The sequence below is a fragment of the Lissotriton helveticus genome, chromosome 2_1, assembly GCF_964261635.1.
Source record: "Lissotriton helveticus chromosome 2_1, aLisHel1.1, whole genome shotgun sequence".
Taxonomy (NCBI): Eukaryota; Metazoa; Chordata; class Amphibia; order Caudata; family Salamandridae; genus Lissotriton; species Lissotriton helveticus.
The window spans coordinates 1,157,061,326-1,157,085,437 of NC_136059.1; the positions used below are offsets into that span (position 1 = coordinate 1,157,061,326).

Genomic DNA, 24,112 nt, shown 5'->3' on the forward strand with positions numbered 1-24,112 from the left:
CCCTCCGTTGGGAAGTCGGGCCGCACGCCAGATCCTGACAGGCGGCCCTAGAAGTCGGAAGACCCCGATGTGAAGTGTGGGGTCTCTCACTGCCTGTGAGGCCGGTGCTACGAGGGTGTATTAAGCGGCAACATGCCCTGAGCATACATATGACGTGACTGGCAGGGCCCGAGTTTGCTGACAGCTGCGGATAGGGCCTCTGTGAGAACTGGGCGGAGGCCTGGGAGCCTGGTAACCATGAAGACACGGGAACGAGACTGAGAGTTCCTATACGAGAGGCACCCAATGGATGGCGGGGCCCTGCGACCTAAACTGCGGTAAGGAGTTGGGGCTGCGCACCTACGTCTGGCCCAAGGATGGGAACGACCCCGGCAATGAGCGGTGGGACGAGGCGGATGAGTGCAGGCAGCAGGCCCCAAGCGGTTGAAAAGTAGAGGGGGGCCCTCCCATACTTACCTCACAGTTTAAGGGTGAACGGATCCCAAGGAGGTGACGCAGGCCCATGGGAGCGATCTGGCTACAGCCTGCAGTGGAACTGCCTAGGTGTGCCTTCATGGTAGGGGTCTCCTGCCCATGGGGGGGCCTGTGAAGATCGATCCGGCACTGGGGTAGCGCTGCATAGCAGGAGACATTACTGATTGTTTGCACATGGGCTAAGACCCTCAGATAGGGTCCGAAAAAAGACGCGACCAGCGGGGACGAGCAACAGATCCCCCAAGAAGCATAAACCACATGAACGTCATGGCCAGTGAGGCCCACACAGGTGATATTGAAATCAAGATTCTGAGGGGGGGGGGGGCGCTAAAGGTCTTGGCCTGCAGCTGAACCTTCCTAAAACCGGACATTCATCTGCAGATTTAACGCCACACACCGGGAAGCACGGTGATACGCCTGACCATTTAGTGACGTTATACTTCGAACCTGGGCTGAAACCCACTAGAGTCGTGAGCTTGGGCATTGGGGCAAAAGACTGTGGTGTACCACAGTGCTGGAGGGGTACTCTGGACAAACATTTCAAAGGTACTTTTGCATAGTAGGATTGTGCTTATGACATTTTGTCCGCAATGGGCAAACCGAGACCAAAGCAAACGGGGGCCACCCAGGACCCAGAAGAAACTTCACAAGAGAAAATGCAGAAAGACTTGGAGGACCCGGTGCAGCAACAACTAACAAACATTCTGGAGGCCATTGCCGATACCAAGGCCACCCTGCATCAAGACATTAGTTCGGTGACTGTGGGGTTGGACCTACTCAGAGAGGAGCACAAGGAATTGGCAGAGTGTCTGAAAACCACAGAATCCAGAATAACAGACCTTGAACCAACACAATAGTCTTTAACATCACAGGTGGGGGACCTCTCAGACAGAGCCTGCAACCTAGAGCGGAGAGCAGAGGATGCCGAAGGTCGAAATAAGAGGAATAATATTAGGGTTCTTGGCCTGCCAGCACAAGGTAATGGCATGGTGTCCTTTCTGGAGCAATGGCTCAGAACTGTGGTGGCACCTGAGGGCTTGACGACCTTCTATAACTTTGAGAGAGCACACCGTGTACAAGCCAGACCGCCGGCCCCTGGCCGACCCCGTGCCCCGTGGTGGCTAAACTCCTCCACTTTAGAGACAGGAACGTTCTTCTACATAAAGCTTGAACAGAGGGACCATATACTGTAGACAACAGTAGAGTTTCTATCTTTCCTAATTCCACACTGGACGTCCAGAGAAAACCAGCCTCCTTTTGGGAGGTTAAGAAAGTGTTAAGAGAAGAAGGCCTCCAGTACTCCTGGATCTTTCCTGCACACTTACGTATACTTTTTGTTAGAAAGATACACTTTTGCAAAGATCCAAAGACTGCATGGGAGTGGATAGAAACAAGTAGAACCCCCAACCTGCTCATGCGAGTAGGACGGCAACCAGGATTCGAGAACTCAGGAAGAGAGCCAGGAGACGATCCAGACTGGGTGCCCCAAAGCGACCATCATCCTCACAAACTGAAAAGGAGAGAGCAGCGGCACTACAGGCAGTAGTAGCGGTAATCGTGCAGGGCAGGAAGTCTCCCTCGGAGGCAGGGTCTCGCTCCTCGAGGGAAATGGAGGGGATTTATTCAGACTCTTCTCGCAATGGCGGTGTGACTTTGCCAGTGGTGACTCCTAACACATCAGACGAGATTATTTGAATCTGAGGTGGGACAGTGGTTTTTGTGGGACCCTGGGGTCGCGGGGCCCCAGATGCCTGCTGGGGATCTTAACTGGCCTACACTGGCTTGGGCTGATGCGTCATGGGCAGTTCCGCGTCTTAGATTACATTTTTGTCTTTGCCACCCCCCACTGAGACCTTTGTCTGATTAGGGTTGGGCCTCAATTTGTGCTAGATGTTCAACATGCAGTTTGGGCGGCTGGCTGTTGTCGGACTGCCCTGGGGTCGGGGAGTTGTTCAACACAGGGGTTGTTATGTTTGTTTATTTTATGCTGTTCGCAGAATAGAGTGGCCCAATACGAATGAGGGGGTGGACGTGGGGGGAGTACTTGGGGCGTCCATCGAATGATACATTGCAAACATGACACATACTCATAATGCAATATGGTTTTTAACCTGGAATATATGCAGGGTGGGATCCATTGCCAAACACCACAATATTTATTCCTACTTAAAAGGCAGGGATATAGATGTAGCTCTCCTTCAGGAGACTCATTCAACCAAGGAGTAAGCTGGAAAACTCTGTAAAAGGTGGAGAGGTCAGGTCTACGCAACAACCTTTTCTGCATTTTCAAAGAGAGTATTAATTTGGATAAAACCTGGAGTCCCGTTTGACCTCATATATGCACTAGTAGACGCTGAGGGCAGGCACGTAATCCTGACGAATAGACTTGCGGGCCGATAGATAACGTTAGGCAACATTTATGCTCCCAATCATAACCAGGTCACTTAGCTGACTTCCCTTTCAGCTCAGATGGCTACATACATGGGCGTCAAACAAATAAGAATGGGTTTGGGTCTCAGGGATAAATTTTAATGACCACTCAGCACTACACTCCCCGAAGGTAACTAGACACAATACAAATAATAGTGGAGGGTCAGAAGATATGGAATTCACAAGAAACGACTATGTGATGGAACTAGTAACAATAGTCCACTAGACAGGGTACATCATTCATGGTTTTTGAAAAATACCCATCAGTAGCTCTTCCTAGGCGCCCTTTTCATCATGTGGGTTCCTTCTAACCATGAAGGATAGGAAAAAAGTTTGGTCATAAATGACAACATAGGAACCAGTGGTGATATATCTGGGTCGCAGGGGGCTACTGAAAAGCAGTGCGAGGGAATGTGAAAAGGTGCAAAGGTGCAAGGTAGTGATATTTAAAATTAGATAGCTCTGAGGGAAGTAATTATTTATTGGAGACCTCAGAGTCTCTAAGACTTAAAAAGAGCGAAATTGGTAGTTTCAACTAATAGCTACCAACAGGTTGGTCGACATGTTTCAGCAGGAATTACGGATCACACTGGTATCCACTGCATTCTTCAGGACCTGTGTCGCTACTGCTAGTGTTGTGTAAAGAATATATAGAAAAAAGGAAAAGGTATCACCTGGGTATTAGTGAAGGGTCATTCTCCCAGCTGTAAAGTCCGAAGGAGAGCAAACATAGTCGAAAACAAGGGAAAAACATATAATTAGTATACCTACGGTATCCAAAACACTTTCATGGTATACCATATCTAAGAAGAGAATTTATGAAGCAATCCTCTTGGTAGTGCTTTAATTACTACATATACCTACAATACCTACATATGATATGTAGTAGGACTCTCACTTACCATATTGTGCAGGAGAGTACTGCCTCACCTCACCTGGCAAACAGCTCAGGTAATTGAAGCACCGCTCTAGTGGAGAAAGAGAGACATACAGAGACACGTCAGCAAGCAGCTGACTTCACACTTAATCACAACTTATACTGGTGTTAGTAGTAGGTCAAAAATGCCAAAAAGCCCTGGCTTAGGCTATGGCCGCAGATAAACATATGGCAAGGATCAGACCCTCGGTGGCCTGAAAATGTGTTCAATGACAATTATGCCTGTATAAAGAACACACATATCTGTACACAAAAACTGAAGCGAGAGGTTCGCCTGCGCCTCATTTTGTAATTTCTCATGTGTGTTTCGCTAAGTCATTGAAGAACTGCCACTGGAAGACGCCGTGACAGGATCCCCGCTCTTGAGGCTGTATTTTAAACAATGGGTATACTTGCGTTTATACTCCAGCACTTACACTAGAGCGCGTCTATTTCTCAGTTCTACAGTCCGGGCGGTATAAAGTTAATGTGTAGACAAAGCGCGGGTAAAAACCACCCGCAATGCCGCTTTGTCAACAATGCTCGCGTGTGGGTATGCAACCTCTTAATCAACGGCCCACAGCGAAAAACCAACTAATTAGTGCAAAACTCTGGTGCGCCGTGGTCATGGCAGTGAGGCAAATATCTCTTACCGCGTTGCAGGATTAATCTACACAAAGGCAGCAGCGCTCGATAAGAACACAAGCAGAGCTCTCTTTTTTCTATATATTCTTTACACAACACTAGCAGTAGCGACACAGGTCCTGAAGAATGCAGTGGATACCAGTGTGATCCGTAATTCCTGCTGAAACATGTCGACCAACCTGTTGGTAGCTATTAGTTGAAACTACCAATTTCGCTCTTTTTAAGTCTTAGAGACTCTGAGGTCTCCAATAAATAATTACTTCCCTCAGAGCTATCTAATTTTAAATATCACTACCTTGCACCTTTTCACATTCCCTCGCACTGCTTTTCAGTAGCCCCCTGCGACCCAGATATATCACCACTGGTTCCTATGTTGTCATTTATGACCAAACTTTTTTCCTATCCTTCATGGTTAGAAGGAACCCACATGATGAAAAGGGCGCCTAGGAAGAGCTACTGATGGGTATTTTTCAAAAACCATGAATGATGTACCCTGTCTAGTGGACTATTGTTACTAGTTCCATCACATAGTCGTTTCTTGTGAATTCCATATCTTCTGACCCTCCACTATTATTTGTATTGTGTCTAGTTACCTTCGGGGAGTGTAGTGCTGAGTGGTCATTAAAATGTATCCCTGAGACCCAAACCCATTCTTATTTGTTTGATGCTTTTGTGCGGCTAAGGCCGCGGGTCTATTGTTTCTTCATCCCCCCTGTGGAAGCTTGACAGATAGGGACTTATACGTACCTTCACTTCCTTGTTCTGTGTGTGTTTGTATGGTCATTATATCAATATGGCAACTAACCTTGGCCTTTCCTTCGATGAAGCAGAGATTCAGTCCATCCTGGACGAGAATCCGAGCATTCTGGACAATATACCTGTCCCTCCAGTGAGCACCGACGAAGGTTGGGCAAAAATTCTCACTATCAAAAAGAGCCAATCACGGATTTGCGTCCATGGTCTGGTAATGGCTGAGTATCTACGCGGCAATTGCGCTCCTAGTGGACTAATTGTAACCAATGTCCCTAGACTTTTCTTGGACGATAAAGAATTCTTGAATAATTGGTACCTAATCGCGTGGAAATGCACCCGCGACTGGTTGGTGCTCATAATAAAAACAGCTAAAAAGGCGGCTGATAAAATTTTGGTCGAAATTCAGCTACTTGAGGGTCAGATCAGAACTACACTCTCGAGCAAAATTTTCACGAAAAATCTGGATGAAAATAATAAGGCCAATAAAGAATTCAGAGATTCGATCCTATTCAAGAAATTAGAGAAATGCAAAAAAGACATTGAAAAATTTGCAACTGAAAAGATTTATCCATACACAAGCGACACCTTCGTCCCTCCAACTTATAACAACAAGGGTCATAAGGGTGGGTCGACGTATGGTACTTCCAGCTCCGGCGATGGGTCTAGCGATTCAGACTCATCTAGCCTAGGTAGCAATACCAATAACAAGGGCAGAGGGAGAGGCAACCGTAGAAACTGGAGAGGCCCTGGTCAGAATTATGTCCAACCTCAGTTTCCACCATGGTGGCAACCTAACCCGTGGTCCCAGGGAGCCCCTTTCCCCCAACAGATGATGCCCTTCGGTCCTCATCAGTTTTACCCTGACTTCAACTCCCCGGCTTTTTTAGGACAGGGCAGGGGGAGACAGAGGGGGAGGAGGAGAGGCCAACAGCAGAACCAAGTACAGTGGAACTTGGCGCCCCAGTCGATGGGCCTACGGAGTGGCAAACAGATACCTCAGGATCAAACAACAGCGTCGACATCAGGGACGACCTCGTGATTAACCTCAGTTCTAGAATACTTTCAGAGATGGAATTGAAAATGCTCAACAGAGGTTTGGGATTTGTGGCTACGAACATGGGTGACCCGTTCCAGACTAACATTGAGATGGGGAAATTTTTCAGGAAAATCCGCTTGCACTTCCTTTTTGCAAAGGACAATGAAGGTGGGAGTGATCATACACTGTGTGACCAGAATACTGGTCTGAAACGACCCTCTACCTTCAATCCACCCACTACCGGATTGCCAGCGAAGGTTTTGGCCTTTGAGGAGGCGGTGGATTGCGATATAACAAATCTATTACAACAAACCAGTAAGCCATTCATCAATTTTCCCAAGAGAGAACGGTTAGCTTTGAAAAAACTAGCAGAGGACTCTTCGGTAGTGATCAAACCTGCCGACAAAGGCGGTGCTATAGTTGTCCTAGATACAACTACATACCGTGAAGAATGCATTCGACAACTCAGTGATGTAAAGTCATATCGGAAACTCACTGAGGACCCTACAGAGAGACTATCATTGGCCATCAAACAACACGTTGAAGAGGCATTATCCGAGGGATGGATAACATCGAAGGAGGCATTATATTTGCAATTGGCACACCCCATTGTCCCTTACTTCTACGTGCTTCCCAAAGTGCACAAACCGCAGCGGCCACCTCCCGGACGCCCAATAATATCAGGCATTGGGTCTCTTCTTGAACCCCTCTCAACTTTCGTAGACCATTTTTTGAGACCTATGGTCCACAAGATGCCTACATATCTACAAGACACTAAGGATGTCCTGAAGATTTTACCTGACGTCGAGTTTGATGCCAACATAGATCTACTGGTATCCTTCGACGTAGAATCTCTCTACACGTCAATCCCCCAAAGAGAGACTCTTGATGTGATTGAGACCCTATTAAGAGCACATGATTTAGATTCCATCACTCCGGTTTCTTTCATTATGACTTTGGCTAATCTTGCGATGACCGAGAATTATTTCCAATTCGAGGATTCCATGTACCTACAGGTCTCTGGGACCAGCATGGGCAGCGTTTTTGCCCCGAGCCTGGCGAACCTTTACGTCCATCGGTTTGAAGAAGAAATCATCCTCACCGATACAAACCCTTTTCTCGCCTCGCTCCGCCTATGGAAACGTTACATTGATGACGTCCTCGTGGTGTGGCGTGGGACTGTGGACGAGCTACAAACTTTCCACATTTGGTTGAATAGCAGGAATGCATTCCTCCTTTTCACTGTTGAGCACAGTAATACACATCTGGCTTTTCTAGACCTCAAGATTAATGTAACTCCGACTGGTCTTCAATCTGAGCTCTTTCGGAAACCTATGGCAAGGAACTCCCTGTTGAGCTACGACAGTTGCCATCCGAAAGCTCTTAGGGACAACCTGCCCTATGGGCAATTCCTGAGAATTCAGAGGAACTGCTCCACTAGGGAGGGCTTCTTTCACCATGCCAAAATGCTAGAGAACAATTTGCTTGAGAAAAAGTACCCTAAGCAACTGATACGACGGTCAAAAAAGAGGGCGTTTAATAACAACCGTGAAAGCCTTCTGGAGCCTACATCCCCAAAAGCTAAAGAATCTCGGATCACCTGTGTCAACACGTTTGGCACTCGTTCCAATCAGATCCAGAAGATCATTAAGAAGCATTGGGGTATCTTGAACACGGGTAATGATAATCTGCCCCCGCCTCTATTTGCCTTCAAAAGGGGTAGAAACCTTAAAGATCAACTTGTTCACACTAGGCCCAGAGTAGCGACTCCGAGAGCAGTAGGTACACTCTGGGGTATGCCAGCCGTGACAGGTCACCATCCATGTGGGAATTGCGCTGCTTGTCCTCAGACTGCCAAATCTACAACCATTGACATTGGAGGCGGGCGTCAGTGGGAACAAAGGCGCTTCACCAACTGTAACAGCCTCAATGTCATTTACTTGATAGTCTGCCCGTGTGAATACAAATACGTGGGTATGACGACCAGGAAGGTCAAGACGCGCATTTCCGAGCATAGGAGTACCATCCGCTGTCGGAAACAGTCCACCAAAATGATTAATCATTTCTTGGAGGTGGGACATGGCCCTGATGAATTTCGATGGACCATTCTAGAACAACCGTTGATACCCAACCATGTGACAGACATCAGTAAGTTTCTGTTTAAAAAAGAACAAAAATGGGTGTACACTCTCAACTCAGATAAGGACGGGTTGAACGATGACATCCCGTGGATGTCTCTGTGAGATGCACTCCTTTAGTACATTGGTGTGCTCTCTAGTCATCTAAACATTTACATGGGGTTTGGCACTGATTCTGACCAGTCAATAGGCTACGGTTGCTCTTCTCCATACTTCGTCACATCTTGTGAGGTCTAAACCAGGACTCACTATAATCTTCCATTCTTTTTGATTGTGTAGCCTCATACGTTATTTTGACGCCACTGACGGGCATTATCACCCCTCTGCCATCGTCAACATATATCTAAAGATACTGGAGCCCCTCTGCCTAACCAACAAGTGCTCACTTGCCTAAATATTTCAATGGACCTTTATTTTTGCAGTTCCACAAGTGCTCACTTGCCTAAATATTTCAGTGGACCTTTACTTTTGCAGTTCCACATTTTGGCGCTGTACTGTTGGGCCTACTGTAAATAATAGATCACACAGAGCCCTGTAACATTGGAAGCCGGACCAATATCTAGATCTGCCTGTGTGTATTACCCTGTAGTTTTTGTAACTAACAGTACTTTCAAAGACCAATTCAATTGGATGCCCTTCCTATATACATGTATTTTATTATTACTAAATATGTGAGCATTTATAACTGTTAATTTGCCTGGGAGCGTCCATTCTCTCAATAGGACTACATATCCCAGAATCCTTGGTGGTCACGTGATGCAAATTGAAACGCCCAGTTGAGGAAGTAAAATTGCACTGTCTGACTCCGCGCGTTACCTCCCCGTACAGCCAGAGGGACGCTGGAAGTACCGACGGACAGGTGAGAGACACGCTCTTCTTGCCTGTCTGTCAGCAATCTTAGTAGCAGGCTGCCATTGTGCGCGCTCGCCACCAGTGTGCGCACTGTTCTTTCAGAGAGCTCTGCTTGTGTTCTTATCGAGCGCTGCTGCCTTTGTGTAGATTAATCCTGCAACGCGGTAAGAGATATTTGCCTCACTGCCATGACCACGGCGCACCAGAGTTTTGCACTAATTAGTTGGTTTTTCGCTGTGGGCCGCTGATTAAGAGGTTGCATACCCACACGCGAGCATTGTTGACAAAGCGGCATTGCGGGTGGTTTTTACCCGCGCTTTGTCTACACATTAACTTTATACCGCCCGGACTGTAGAACTGAGAAATAGACGCGCTCTAGTGTAAGTGCTGGAGTATAAACGCAAGTATACCCATTGTTTAAAATACAGCCTCAAGAGCGGGGATCCTGTCACGGCGTCTTCCAGTGGCAGTTCTTCAATGACTTAGCGAAACACACATGAGAAATTACAAAATGAGGCGCAGGCGAACCTCTCGCTTCAGTTTTTGTGTACAGATATGTGTGTTCTTTATACAGGCATAATTGTCATTGAACACATTTTCAGGCCACCGAGGGTCTGATCCTTGCCATATGTTTATCTGCGGCCATAGCCTAAGCCAGGGCTTTTTGGCATTTTTGACCTACTACTAACACCAGTATAAGTTGTGATTAAGTGTGAAGTCAGCTGCTTGCTGACGTGTCTCTGTATGTCTCTCTTTCTCCACTAGAGCGGTGCTTCAATTACCTGAGCTGTTTGCCAGGTGAGGTGAGGCAGTACTCTCCTGCACAATATGGTAAGTGAGAGTCCTACTACATATCATATGTAGGTATTGTAGGTATATGTAGTAATTAAAGCACTACCAAGAGGATTGCTTCATAAATTCTCTTCTTAGATATGGTATACCATGAAAGTGTTTTGGATACCGTAGGTATACTAATTATATGTTTTTCCCTTGTTTTCGACTATGTTTGCTCTCCTTCGGACTTTACAGCTGGGAGAATGACCCTTCACTAATACCCAGGTGATACCTTTTCCTTTTTTCTATATATTCTTTACACAACACTAGCAGTAGTGACACAGGTCCTGAAGAATGCAGTGGATACCAGTGTGATCCGTAATTCCTGCTGAAACATGTCGACCAACCTGTTGGTAGCTATTAGTTGAAACTACCAATTTCGCTCTTTTTAAGTCTTAGAGACTCTGAGGTCTCCAATAAATAATTACTTCCCTCAGAGCTATCTAATTTTAAATATCACTACCTTGCACCTTTGCACCTTTTCACATTCCCTCGCACTGCTTTTCAGTAGCCCCCTGCGACCCAGATATATCACCACTGGTTCCTATGTTGTCATTTATGACCAAACTTTTTTCCTATCCTTCATGGTTAGAAGGAACCCACATGATGAAAAGGGCGCCTAGGAAGAGCTACTGATGGGTATTTTTCAAAAACCATGAATGATGTACCCTGTCTAGTGGACTATTGTTACTAGTTCCATCACATAGTCGTTTCTTGTGAATTCCATATCTTCTGACCCTCCACTATTATTTGTATTGTGTCTACATACATGGGCGGGCAGGTGCTACTGGGCGGAGATTTTAAGTGTGTTGCGGATCTCATGGTCGACCGCTCCCACCTACCTACCGCTTCTGGGGGGCGCAATCCCATCGCACAGCAGCAGGGTTCCGGGACTGAATCCATCACTGCAGACTAGAGGATATCTGAGAAGGCAACACAATAAAGACACGGAATATTCTTTCTTCTCCTTGATTCACCAAGTACACACCAGACTGATACCTTTCTCTGTACACCTTCCCTTAGTGACCTCATAACGTACACTGAATATTTGGGGCGCACTCTGACCCCAGCCCTCTATTGCTGATTCATCAACCAATAGGGAAACAACCTCCGATTCCTTCCTGGAGACTCAATCCATTGGCACTGGAGGTTGGCCCCTATTGGTCATCCCTAACTGCCCTCATAGAGTCCTTCTTCTATCCAAATGCTCATACGGCATTCTCGGCCTTACTGGAATGGGAGGCCTTCAAGGTGGTAGTACGTGGCCACTGCATGGGGCAATCGATTGGGGCACAACGAAAAATAGGAAAAGAAGTTCTAGACTTGGAGGGCAAACTGCGCCAGTTGGATAACGCCCAGGGGGCCAATCTCACATCATTGCTTGGGCTACAGGAAACGCAAGCGAGCTACCACGAGATGCTGGGCCGCCTCAGATGCCACAGTTATGAGGAGTACCTGGACATGGTGCAGAGGAAAGAGGGGAGAGCCGGATGGGTTTTAGCGTGGTTAATTAAACCAGAGACCCGCGGTTCACCTGTTACCCAGTTAAAATAGGAAACCGGTGACCTGCTTTATACCCAGGATGAAATCAATGCTTCCTTCCAGAGTTATTATGAGAAGTTGTATGTTGCCCTGACAGCTACCAGCCCATCACTCTTTAAAGACTTTTTAGACCTCTTGCCACTCCGGACTGTGAGTCGGCAGACACGGGCTGGGGTCCCGGTGATGCAGCACGAGAGTCGTGTGCCCTTTGGGGCCATGGCTCCAGGCAAGACGCCGGGCACCGATGGCCTCCCGGTAGATTCTACAAGTGGTTCGCCACTGGTCTGCCACCACAGCTAGAGATCCTATACGCTGAATCGCTCGAGCGGGGCAACTCCCCAACACTACTCGGGATGCGTTGGTAGTCCCACTCCCTAAAATCAAAGAGATAGGTGCCAGAGTGGTGGCTTTTAGACCCCTCTCTATGCTCAACCTAGACTTTAAAATCCTTAGCAAGGTATTGGCGTGTAGGTTGCTTCCCCACATGAGATCCCTTGTTCACCCTGATCAAAACAGATTTATTCCATCCTGTTGTACCTCTTACAACCTCTGTAGACTCTATTTCGTACTCTACCACGAGGAAGCGCCGCTTAATCAGCAGGCAGCCATTTTGTCAATCGACCTGGAAAAGGCGTTTGACACGGTTAGCTGGGAGAAGTCATGTTATAGATGGGTCTTGGGAGCAACTGGATGAAATGGGTACGGGTCCTTGACGCAGCGCCCACTGCAAGGGTCAAAACAGTCAAAACAATTTCCAATCAGTATAGGATATTTCAGGGCATGTGGAAGGGGTGTCCGGTTTCGCCTCTTTTGTTCGCCCTGGTGATAGAGCCACTTGCAGAAAGGGCCCAATAGGGGGGAGTAGGGCTGGGTCTTAGAATGGGCACGCAGGTGCATACTATCTTACTATGCAGACGACCTGCTGATCTACCTAGAGGAGGCGGTGACGGGCACTGACTCAGCAATGCAGATTCTGGAGTGCTTTGGGCAAATAGCAGGCCTTTGTGTTAATAAAACCAAGACGTATTATGTACAGTCAGACCCTAAACCTCAACACTCTTCTGCAAAGGTTTAAGTTTCTAATTGGAAGTTTCTAAAAAGTAAATTTGTTGATTTTGGTTTGTGTCATCCTACCTTAATGTGAGGCCTTTGGCCGCCCATATGGAAAACATGAACGAAATACATAACCAGTAACAGCATGTATAATTGTACACTAGTGACTAGATGGTTTTAGCAGGCTATTTATTGATGTGCAATAAGAGGACATGTATGCTAACAATTATATGCAGTGTACTCAAGAAGATACAGTTTCAGGAGTCATGATGTTATATTAGATGATGTTGTACAAAAATATGCCTATTGTTTGTGCCTTGTAATGATATGTGCAAAATACCACTAAAAATAAGTTAACAAAACAAAAAAATGCACTGAGCGTCAAGTAACATGTGATGCTTGGTGCATGGAAGTGTGGGGGCTCCACATGTGCCCCCTGGCCCACGGTGGATGGGAGCCTTGCTTGGGGCTCCCAAAATCTGTTTCCGTCTGCCTTTTCAAGGCGATGGGACCGCCATGAAAAGGCAATTGGAAAGGGACATCCTAATCCCTACAGTGGGGCCTGCATGGGCACCCCCTCCATTGTAGGTCTTAGGGTCCGACCGCTGCCCCGACGGACTTCTTAAGCCTGTCGGAGGCTGCGATCTTTCCCCCACACATCATTGCTCCGACCGCCATTATTGCAATCCAGCGGTTGGACCGATGGCCTGTATGTCAGGCGGACCACCACTGACAGCCTGTCTGTGGCGCTCCGCCTGTCATCAAAATGAGGGCCTCAGTGTTAACTCATTACATTACATTAATAATGTTGTAATTTTTTTGTTACCTATACTTAGGTTGTGTATTCTGTTGATTGCTACGAAGCTAGTCACTGAAGTATTGTGATCATTCTTTAATTGTTTATCAACAAATCCACTTCAGTGCTTTGAAACTTTTTGTTTTGTCATGTGTCAGCTTAATATTTGGAGAAGCATAACATCTTATATTAATCTATGTCAATAGATACATGCTGAATAAACTGCAGCCTGATGTGGCGATACAGAAATCAAATCATTTCTGTTTCTTGTTCTCCCTTCTCCTTATTTAAGTGGCGGGATGATTTTGTGAATGGATGGGTGAAAATGCCAGTCACTCATGAAACCCAGGAAGAATGCCTTGGAATGGCTGTCCTCGATATGATGAGAATGGCCAAAGAAAAAGAGCAGACACCTTTGGCTATCTATAATTCAGTCAGGTAATTTCACTGCCATTGCAGCTTTACATTTACCATTTGAACATGCTTTGTTATCACCACCACTTTGACAACCATGGTGTGCGTGAAAAAAGGTGCCTATGATGAAGTCTTAGTAGAAAAGTATATTTTCGTGATCCACCTGCTGTGATCAGTGCTTTGAAAATGCAGAGATAAAAGTGATCCACCTGCTGTGATCAGTGCTTTGAAAATGCAGAGATAAAACAAAATGATTATCGATTTAGAGCCCGTATTCTCTTTAGCTGTACCTTTGGTTACAATCCAGGTGTTGCAGACTTGTATGTGTATTACATTACGGTAGGACTTTAGCGACTGCTTCAGTATACTTTCTGTTTAGTTTGGATCCCGTCATCTGTCATAGCCCACAAGCCTGTATTTGAACTACTGAGCAGAGCAGAATATATGTTTGCCATGCTCGTAATAGTTTTTCATATTTATGTTCAACATGTGCTCTATAGACTTGCAGCCACAATAATTGCATTTTAAATTCAGTACGTTTTCAAAACCACGAAGGACCATGTTACAGTTTTCTACCTAGAGGTCAGTCCAAGCCAGAATTATCATTAAATCCTATTATATATATATATATATATATATATATATATATATATATATATATATATATATATATATATATATATATATATATATATACATATATATATATATATATATATATATATATATATATATATAAAACACTCGTAAAAAAAGAGCAGAGGTAGGCACTCCAGGCAAGTCATCAATCTTTTAATTTTCTCATATTTTCGTCACTGTGTCCATACTATATCTATCTATTTATCTATATATATATATATATATATATATATATTTATTTATATATATATATATACTAGCAGCCCGCCCCAGCGTTGCCTGGGGCAGAAGGGGGCTGGGAGCAGCATTTCCGGATTGCGGCAATGTTGCCCGGGGCAGAAGGGGGCTGGGGGCAACATTTCAGGCTTGGGTGCACTCCCGCCCCCGCCCGCCCTCCGCCTCCCGCCTCGCCTTTGCCTTTGCCTTACCTGAGCCGCCGCTCTTCCCCGCACTCCGGACTTCACTGCCACTCCTCGCTGGTCGTCACCGCTCCTCCCCGCCTGTCGTCATCACGCACGTTGCGGACATCGCTAGGTCGTGGCCAGCGCTATGTCGCGGCCGGCGCTACTTTTAGGGGACTACTTTGTTTTTAAAGTTAAATTTTTTAATTTACGTTTTTTTTTTATTTTATGCAGCCTATGTCCATCTACACACCCTGAGGATTACAACAATGTATTGGGTGTGTGGATTGGCGCTGTGGTTCCCGAGTTTACCTTGCCAAAAGGTTTCTGTTCTCTCTTTATAATAGTAGTATAGATATATATATATATATATATATATATATATATATATATATATATATACATTCAAACTTCTCCTCCGTTCTGGATTCGAAATTTCAGGACACAGCGGGGCTTCGTTTTCAAGTTTTAATGTCAGGCTAGCATGACCGGTTTCGGCGAGATGCCTTTTTCAAATGCTTTTAGTCCCAACATCATGTCTCCCATCTTTAAATCTCCGTAATTGGCTCCTCCTTACCCAGTGGTGGTTGGCTCCCCTGCACCTCGTGCTTTCACTTGCGAATAACAAGGGACTACCAGTCCCATAATGCCGCAAAGTGATGCCTCAGTGTAGTGTAATTGGGAAACATGATGCAAATTAAAAAAGTCTTCGTGCCCCATACTTTCATCCACCGATCTCTGCAATTGAAACAGTTCTTAGAGACGCAATTCCAGTGACAGCGTCTCTGACCGTGATGAAGGTTCGTCGTTGGCAGTCATTCAATGACTCTTCAGAGGGTGTGGTGGAGGGCCAGGAAAATAATCCGCTACTACGGCTACCATCAGAGAAATTCCCATGTTTCCGTGGCCGCTTATTGGAAAGGGTCCTGCATGCGCGCCATAGGTAACGCGGTAACATCCATTCAAACTTCTCCTCCTCTGTTGCAGTTTTATATAGCGCAAACTCAGCCCAAAGGTATTTGAGCACTTTACATGAGTACCTACCAGTTAGGTTACACAAGGACACATTCATTTTTAGTGATATAAATAAGTGTGAGGGAATGTTAAAGGCAGACACTCAGACCATACACCAGGCAATGCCAAACATATTTTAGAATGTTGCTACCGTTTATACATCAGAAAGCTTTATTGTTTACTCCACATAAGCATAGTTGGCATAACTAAACTCACAAGTATTTTCCATTTGTCAGTGACAGTATGTCTTGTGTCGCTGTGACATTATTTTACATTATTCCCTGAAAGAAGGGTTCATCCTGGTATTGAATCACACTGGTTCCTAGGAATGGAAGCCAATGACCGTTTCTTTCAAGTTACATCTCTCAAAACCCATTGATAGTTTAAAAGTCTGAAAGATATATTTCTACCCAGTTCTTACTGACAAATTAAATCATGCAAGAGTACAACGGTTACATATACTAATGATCAGTTAAACACAACCAATCCTTGCACTCAGGGATGAATTCTCCTGATCACTGTAGATTTACTATAACATTCGGTACCTACCAATTCTAGAATGAACTCCCAACAGAAAATCGCGAGTGAAGATTTACCCTCTAATTTCCACTACCTGTGCTATTTTTATACTGAATTCCAAAGGGCCTTTGCATTCCAGTTGCTTCATGCCCCATTGTCATGGCTAGCGCACTGGCACCGTACATTGAATGCCGACCTCCCAGAGTATATGTTGAAGATCATGTAACTCACAGGAAAGTAAGCCCAGAGTGCTTCTCGGTTATTTATTGGTCAACTTCATTGTCCAGAAATTGTGAAATACCCCATTGAGATCTTTCCTACAAACACTTATGTATCCCAAAAATGGGTATAACCAAGGTTAATGTTGTTTTCTTCACAAATGATCAAAAGGCACAGCAATAGCTTGTAAGAAAGAACTCTGCACCATAGAGCTTGACCACGGAAGGAGTTCATAGCTGTATGGCGCTTCATCAGTTTCTATTTTCCTCAGAAACATCACAGTCAATATCCATGTCAATAAAGTTGTTATGATCCAGGCTAACAGAAGTAAAAATTAAAATGTTTTCAAAGGAACCTTCCTTTTGCAAACTCATGCGGAGGCCATCTTAAGCACAGCTGCCATGGCTGCACCACCAATTATACTGTTTCTGCTGAAAAATGTCTTCACTAGCCACTCCACAGTTACAGCCCAAACATGTATCTCCGGAACTGTAACTCACCCCCCTCCCCGCCACATCTTTAACCACTGCTTCCTCTTATCCCAGGCTGCCAAGGTCTGTCTGCTCAATGATACAAGTCCCACCAATATAACACATCATCATATACTCAGCACCATTCCTGTAAGATTCCCTTTTCAATAGAGGCAGCCAACTCAGAAACTACACCCTTGCCCTACTTCTTCTCACCAACAAAGACACACTTTGCTTCCACCCTCACAAAGTAGCAACATTGACTCACCTCTCAAAGCAAAATTCAAGCTCCAGCCGCCAGCAAAACAAACTCCTCACACCACACTTAACCACATCAGCATATATTTGGCCCAAAGCTTGCCTTTCCTTCTTCGATCCTACTCTCCGAATAACTTGTCATGTAGTTGAACTAAAAGAAATAAGCATAGCAAGCATGGCCTGTTTAAAACTGGGGATTAGGCCAACATACATATGTAAGAGCAAACAATTTCTGGGGTGAAACTTTATTTCAAAACTGTGCGTTCTTAATCGACACGCATACGTTAGTCATCTGAATGTACATTAACTCTGACACATTGATACAAAAAAAACACTGAAACAAGAGGCAAAACCAACATAATTAATAAACCTTGTATATGTCTTGACCAGCGCTCAATAATTGAAGCAATATTGTCAACATAGTAGTGTGCAGTCCCGGTGGTCTGGTAAACAGCCTTTACAGCGAGGTTTTTACCTAGTAGTGCCTTTACCACACATTTTTAAGCACGCATATTTTTACCACATGCATGTCTTTACAACGCATGCTTTTACCTCGGATTTAGGGTAACTTGGTGATGTGGGGGGGGGTTTCCCCCCACAAATACTTTGTTTTTATAAATTAAAACAATGCATTTTAATGGCATGCGTTGTAAAAGCATATTTGTGGTAAAAACATGCGTGGTAAAAAATGTCTTGTAAAGGCATACGATGCCTTTACCTGCATTGTACCGTCGTACAACCCTGAGGTATATATCCCCATTTGAAAGCTGTGGTACACAGAGACCATGGAGATATTCTTTGCTCAGACTAGCTCCTTCAATCAGGGTTCAAAATGTATCTACACTGCCTTTACCTGCTATCTATGTCCTTTGAGTGCATAATTGCTCAATGCCCAGTTAGACCCAGCCATTGACTCTCTGTAGAGGAGATCTAGCGCCCTTTGTCTACAAACCTTAGCCAAGCTTCTTCTGTTAATAACAAATTCCAACCGGTAGGCTGACAGACCAAAGGCAAATCCTGCAACAGCTTTCATTGTAAACATGCAGGCATTGGCTTTATCTTGCAAAGGGTGGCAGTACTCACACAGCTGTTCATATGTTGGAAATTAAAGAAGTGGTTATGGTAGGATGGAAGATTCCACCATGGTGGGTGCGTGCACTTTTTCATAAAAATAAAGTTTTCTCAGTTTATACTCTTCTGTAATGATTTCATTCCACACTTTATCCTTGTTTCAAGAATGATATTTTATGTCATATATCTTTAGATTTCTTTATTTCATTCTCCTTTGAATTAACCATATCATTATTTCTTCATGGTCTTTTTAGATTACCAAATGCATTTCGGGTCTTGAATATGACCCTTCCTCAGGGGTCTGAGTAGGAAAGAAACGGAAACTTAATGAGCTAACCTCATACAAATATGTATTAATTGCATACACATCTATGGTAGACATTAGATTTAATCACACATTACTCAACTCCCGGAGAGGGAGAGAGAGGGGGTCCTAGGGAAAATATTTAAAGACCCATCCAGTTTCAATCCCCAATCCTACTGATAAATAACACAAGAAAACTGATGGTCTAATAAGAAAAAAGAAAAGTATATATAACCATACACACAGAACAGAAGTAAGTACAAGACCCCCATTACATCAATCCCCAGTCTAGCTGTAAGTAGTAGTAAGAGAATGATAGCGCAAATGCGACTTCATGTCAGGAGAAACCCTGAGGAGGGCAGAAGAATAAGGATTTCCATCAACTGCCCTTGGTGGCCAGTGTCATCATTTGGAAAACCACAGGCGCCCCATGTCACCTCAGCTCTTCTGGCAATAGCCAAACGTTGGTAGACTAGGCGTGTTGTGACAGGGAAGGAAAGTGCAGTGCAAAAAATATAAGTGTAAGTGAATTAAAAAAGATACAACAGTGGTCCAAGATGCCTTTATTAATGACCACTGTTGGACTTATTGAAAAATACAGTGTCTGTTTTGAATTAATCTACCGAAAATGGTCTACTAGTTTCAGCCGCAGTGGGTATAAGAACCCCGGCTTTCTTCAGGACCCAATTAATTTAGCTACTGCATTAAGTGTAATGTTAAAAAACACTGATAACAAAAAAAACTAAAAAGTATCACAGTGTTACTACATGTGACCAATCACAATACCTCCGTGCAAGATGGATGATTGTTCATACCTGTAGAAATAAAACAAGCATCAAGAACAAAATCCACAATGCGAATGCTATCTCACTCATTACCTACTAAACTGTTCTGTGTTACCAAGAAAAAAATGTAAGAGTAATACGCTCACCTATCCTGAGTGAGGTAACAAGCCTCACCTCACCTGGCTCTGACTCAGGTCAAGAAGGAGGCACCGCCCTACAGAATGGGAGTAACAAATACAGGACACCCCAATGAGCCACACATGCAATCAGCTATGTGTATGGACAAGCTATTGTAGTAGGGCTAGTTTCTAAAAATAAAAATAAAATTCCATATGTCCTCAGAATTAAGTATATAAAGAATTATAAAATACATGTATAGCATTTCACCCCAAAAAGCACGAAGTACCGAGTATAGCAAATGTATATGACTCAACACTACAAAATATTGGAGCAGACATGGCATCATCAAAGGGCCCGATATGCTTGCCTTTACCCAGAGCTGGTATTCGTAAAAGTGAGCTCAATCACATAGGTAAAAGAAAATTAGGCGGGGTCAACAGCACAGGGAGTTCTGTTTGCTCCCCAGCGTGCTGAGTAGATCGCAATGCCATTAATCAATCGGCTCGCACACACCGAGAGTCTCTAGAAAATGAGGCGAGGAATGGAAGCATTACACTTTTGTTAAATAAAAAACGGATCGTATTGCTCATCAATACGCTTACCTATCCGTCGATACCCCAGGTTGTGTCCTGAGGCAGGGGGAGGTAGCGTTTCTCTCAAGCCAGCCGCCATTAGTGCTTGTCACGGGGAATCATGTGGCCCATGACGTCAGTGGGGCTAAGCCAATGAGAGGCTAAAACTACAGGATGACGTCATCGGACTACCAAATGTAGTTTGAAATGTAATGATGTATATCTCCTCCGATATGCATTCAGAGTATACGCGGAAGAAATCCCTAGGACCCTCGAGTGTCAGAGCGGCCCAGGCATGAAAACGAAGATATTTCAAAGCAAACAATGTTTTGAAGCCAAACGAGGCATCCACAAAGCTAATGCTTACGTGATAATGTTCCTTTAAGTGTTTGAAAGAGTTGTAGTGGACATGCAATAAGGGGCTACCCTAGCCATATGTTGTTGAGTCTGCTCAAATAATCAGAGTCATGTACAAGATGTAAAATATATATATATAAATGAGAATCATACACATTCCTCACATATATATTGGTGTTAATATAATGTTACAAAATGCATAACCAAGGACAAAAGTGCTCTTCCGGATCACATCTATGAAGAAGGTATTCATAGCAAAGTCCAAGGAATATCATCGTTAAGACCTTGTGTGTCACTTTTGAGCCTAAACACCCATCTCTGTTCCTTCTGGAACAGATATTTAGTCCTGTCACTCACATGGAGGGGTATGGTTGGTTTCTCCAGGACTGTCCAGAAAAAATCTTCTGGTTTGTGTTTAAGCTCTGGCTTTTGACGATGCTACTTATCAGAGTAAAGTTGACAACACACCAAGCATTTTAGATACCTTCTCTGGTTCATCCACTTTAACCACCAGTGATTGGGACTCACTCACAGCTCTTAAGAAATCACATACACGTACTGTAATACACGGGGCGATCATGGCAGAGTATTTGCGTGGGAACTGCCCCCCCCCCCCAATGCTCCCAGGCTATTCTTACAAGATAAAACATTTCGCAAAGATTGGTCCTTAATAGCCTGGAGATGTACGAGAGATTGGTTACTACTAATAATATGTACGGCCAAGAGGATCGCTGATGCAATCCTGATAGAGATACAGGTCATGGAAGCTCAGATTAAGACCATAGTAACCAATATCAATTACCTATGTGATTGAGCTCACTTTTACGAATACCAGCTCTGGGTAAAGGCAAGCATATCGGGCCCTTTGATGATGCCATGTCTGCTCCAATATTTTGTAGTGTTGAGTCATATACATTTGCTATACTCGGTACTTCGTGCTTTTTTGGGTGAAAGGCTATACATGTATTTTATAATTCTTATATACTTAATTCTGAGTACAGATGGAATTTTATTTTTATTTTTAGAAACTATCCCTACTATAATAGCTTGTCCATACACATAGCTGATTGCATGTGTGGCTCATTGGGGTGTCCTGTATTTGTTACTCCCATTCTGTAGGGCGGTGCCTCCTTCTTGACCTGAGTCAGAGCCAGGTGAGGTGAGGCTTGTTACCTCACTCTGGATAGGTGAGTGTATTACTCTTACATTTTTTTCTTGGTAACAGAGAACAGTTTAGTAGGTAATGAGTGAGATAGCATTCGCATTGTGGATTTTGTTCTTGATGCTTGTTTTATTTCTACAGGTATGAACAATCATCCATCCTGCACGGAGGTATTGTGATTGGTCACATGTAGTAACACTGTGATACTTTTTAGTTTTTTTTGTTATCAGTGTTTTTTAACATTACACTTAATGCAGTAGCTAAATTAATTGGGTCCTGAAGAAAGCCGGGGTTCTTATACCCACTGCGGCTGAAAATAGTAGACCATTTTCGGTAGATTAATTCAAAACCGACACTGTATTTTTTAATAAGTCCACCAGTGGTCATTATTAAAATCATCTTGGACCACTGTTGTATCTTTTTTAATTTATTACCCTTACACTTATATTTTTTGCACTGCACTTTCCTTCCCTGTCACAACACGCCTAGTCTACCAACGTTTGGCTTATTGCCAGAAGAGCTGAGGTGACATGGGGCGCCTTTGGTTTTCCAAATGATGACACTGGCCACCAAGGGCAGTTGATGGAAATCCTTATTCTTCTGCCCTCCTCAGGGTTTCTCCTGACATGAAGTCGCATTTGCGCTATCATTCTCTTACTACTACTTACAGCTAGACTGAGGATTGATGTAATGTGGGTCTTGTGCTTACTTCTGTTCTGTGTGTATGGTTATATATACTTTTCTTTTTTCTTATTAGACCATCAGTTTTCTTGTGTTATTTATCAGTAGACATTAGATTTAAACATACACAATTACATACATTATCATAGCTGATGGTTCTCAGACATAGTCTCCTTAATATACATAGTCTCTGGGTAGTGGCCAAAGTGAGGTGGTTTCACTCGTGAGATTATCAAACTATGGTGTGGATCTTACATTCATTGTGATGAGAAAATCATCAGAGTAGTTTATCGTGGATAAACCATGTTATAAAGTTATAGCTGCATTTAATCAATAACTTCATGGTCTGGTGTGTTGGGGATAAGGGCTATGGCGTGCTAGTAAGTGCAGAGTGGAATCAAAAAAGTTTGAAGTTAACGGTAAAAACGTGCAACCAAAGTACAAGGTAGGTTTTAACTAGGGTAAAGGGTCCATAAGTATTAGGTTTAAACCGCTAAAGGTGGACTTACTATCGAAAGAAACTAGGTCGGGTTCAGCGTTCTCCCGTTCTCCCGTTGTGCGCGGTCTCGAGATTCCAGTGACCAATAGGAATCAGTTTGTTGTAAGGGTAGATATCAACAATCAAAAGGATGGTTTCTATTGGGGGGAAATATCATGTGATCACGATGTGATCGAGGAAGTCAACAATGCGATTACTGGCTAAAATGATTACATATTCTTATGTCTTGAACTAGTGTGATACATTAATAACACCATGTGTATGGATGTGGTGGAAAATATGAATATCAATATGACGAAAAATGTGAATACCGAAAAAATTCCGAAAAAATTATAAATACCGAAATAATTAAAAGTAAAAAAATTATATAACGTTGGATTGAAAGGGTGGGTGTATATGGAGAGTAACTCCTTTATATATTCACGAAGAGAAATTGTCCGCCATCTTGGGTGAGGATGAATTCAGTTATACTACCTATGTAGGTTATGCAGGTTCACAGATACATTCATTCATGACAGTATTTACAGAAAACATGATAATTCAATTCTGTCATTAAGCCCTTGGGACAAGGACTCCCCAACTTCCGTATCCAAAAATAGTCATATTCAAGACCCGAAATGCATTGGGTAATCTAAAAAGACCATGAAGAAATAATGATATGGTTTATTCAAAGGAGAATGAAATAAAGAAATCTAAAGATATATGAAATAAAATATCATTCTTGAAACAAGCATAAAGTGTGGAATGAAATCATTACAGAAGAGTATAAACTGAGAAAACTTTATTTTTATGAAAAAGTGCGCGCACCCACCAGTTCTGTCAATATGTCCACTCTATCCTAGATCGTTCTCAGCCATTAAGAAGACTCAGAACAAGCTCAGGTTGTTGAAAAAGGGTCAGGCAGATCAGGTCGATTACCCCTTTTCAAGGATTGCCCGGCATTAGCCGCCTCTCACCCAACTCACGGTTACCAAATAAAGAGGCAGGCGCTGGAGACTGGAAGGCAGGAAACAGGAGTTTATTCCGACGGAGCAGAACACGTCAAATCAGACAACAGGGTATCTTCTCGAGGTGCTCTAAACGCATCCTTGAGGCCTGGCCTCTTATACACAGGTTTATTGCTTTATTACATGAAACACATTTTTGTCAATACTTTGA

General features: G+C 43.9%; 1 protein-coding gene across 5 annotated transcripts in view; it reads left to right on the forward strand.

The window, feature by feature from the left end:
* JAK2 (Janus kinase 2) overlaps positions 1-24,112 on the forward strand; it is a 1,231,913-nt gene that overhangs the window by 714,091 nt on the left and 493,710 nt on the right. For all 5 annotated transcript variants that reach the window (XM_078676001.1, XM_078676005.1, XM_078676003.1 and 2 more), the window contains one exon: positions 13,762-13,907. In XM_078676001.1, the coding sequence (XP_078532127.1) occupies positions 13,762-13,907 (146 nt within the window). The remainder of the gene's footprint in view (positions 1-13,761; positions 13,908-24,112) is intronic.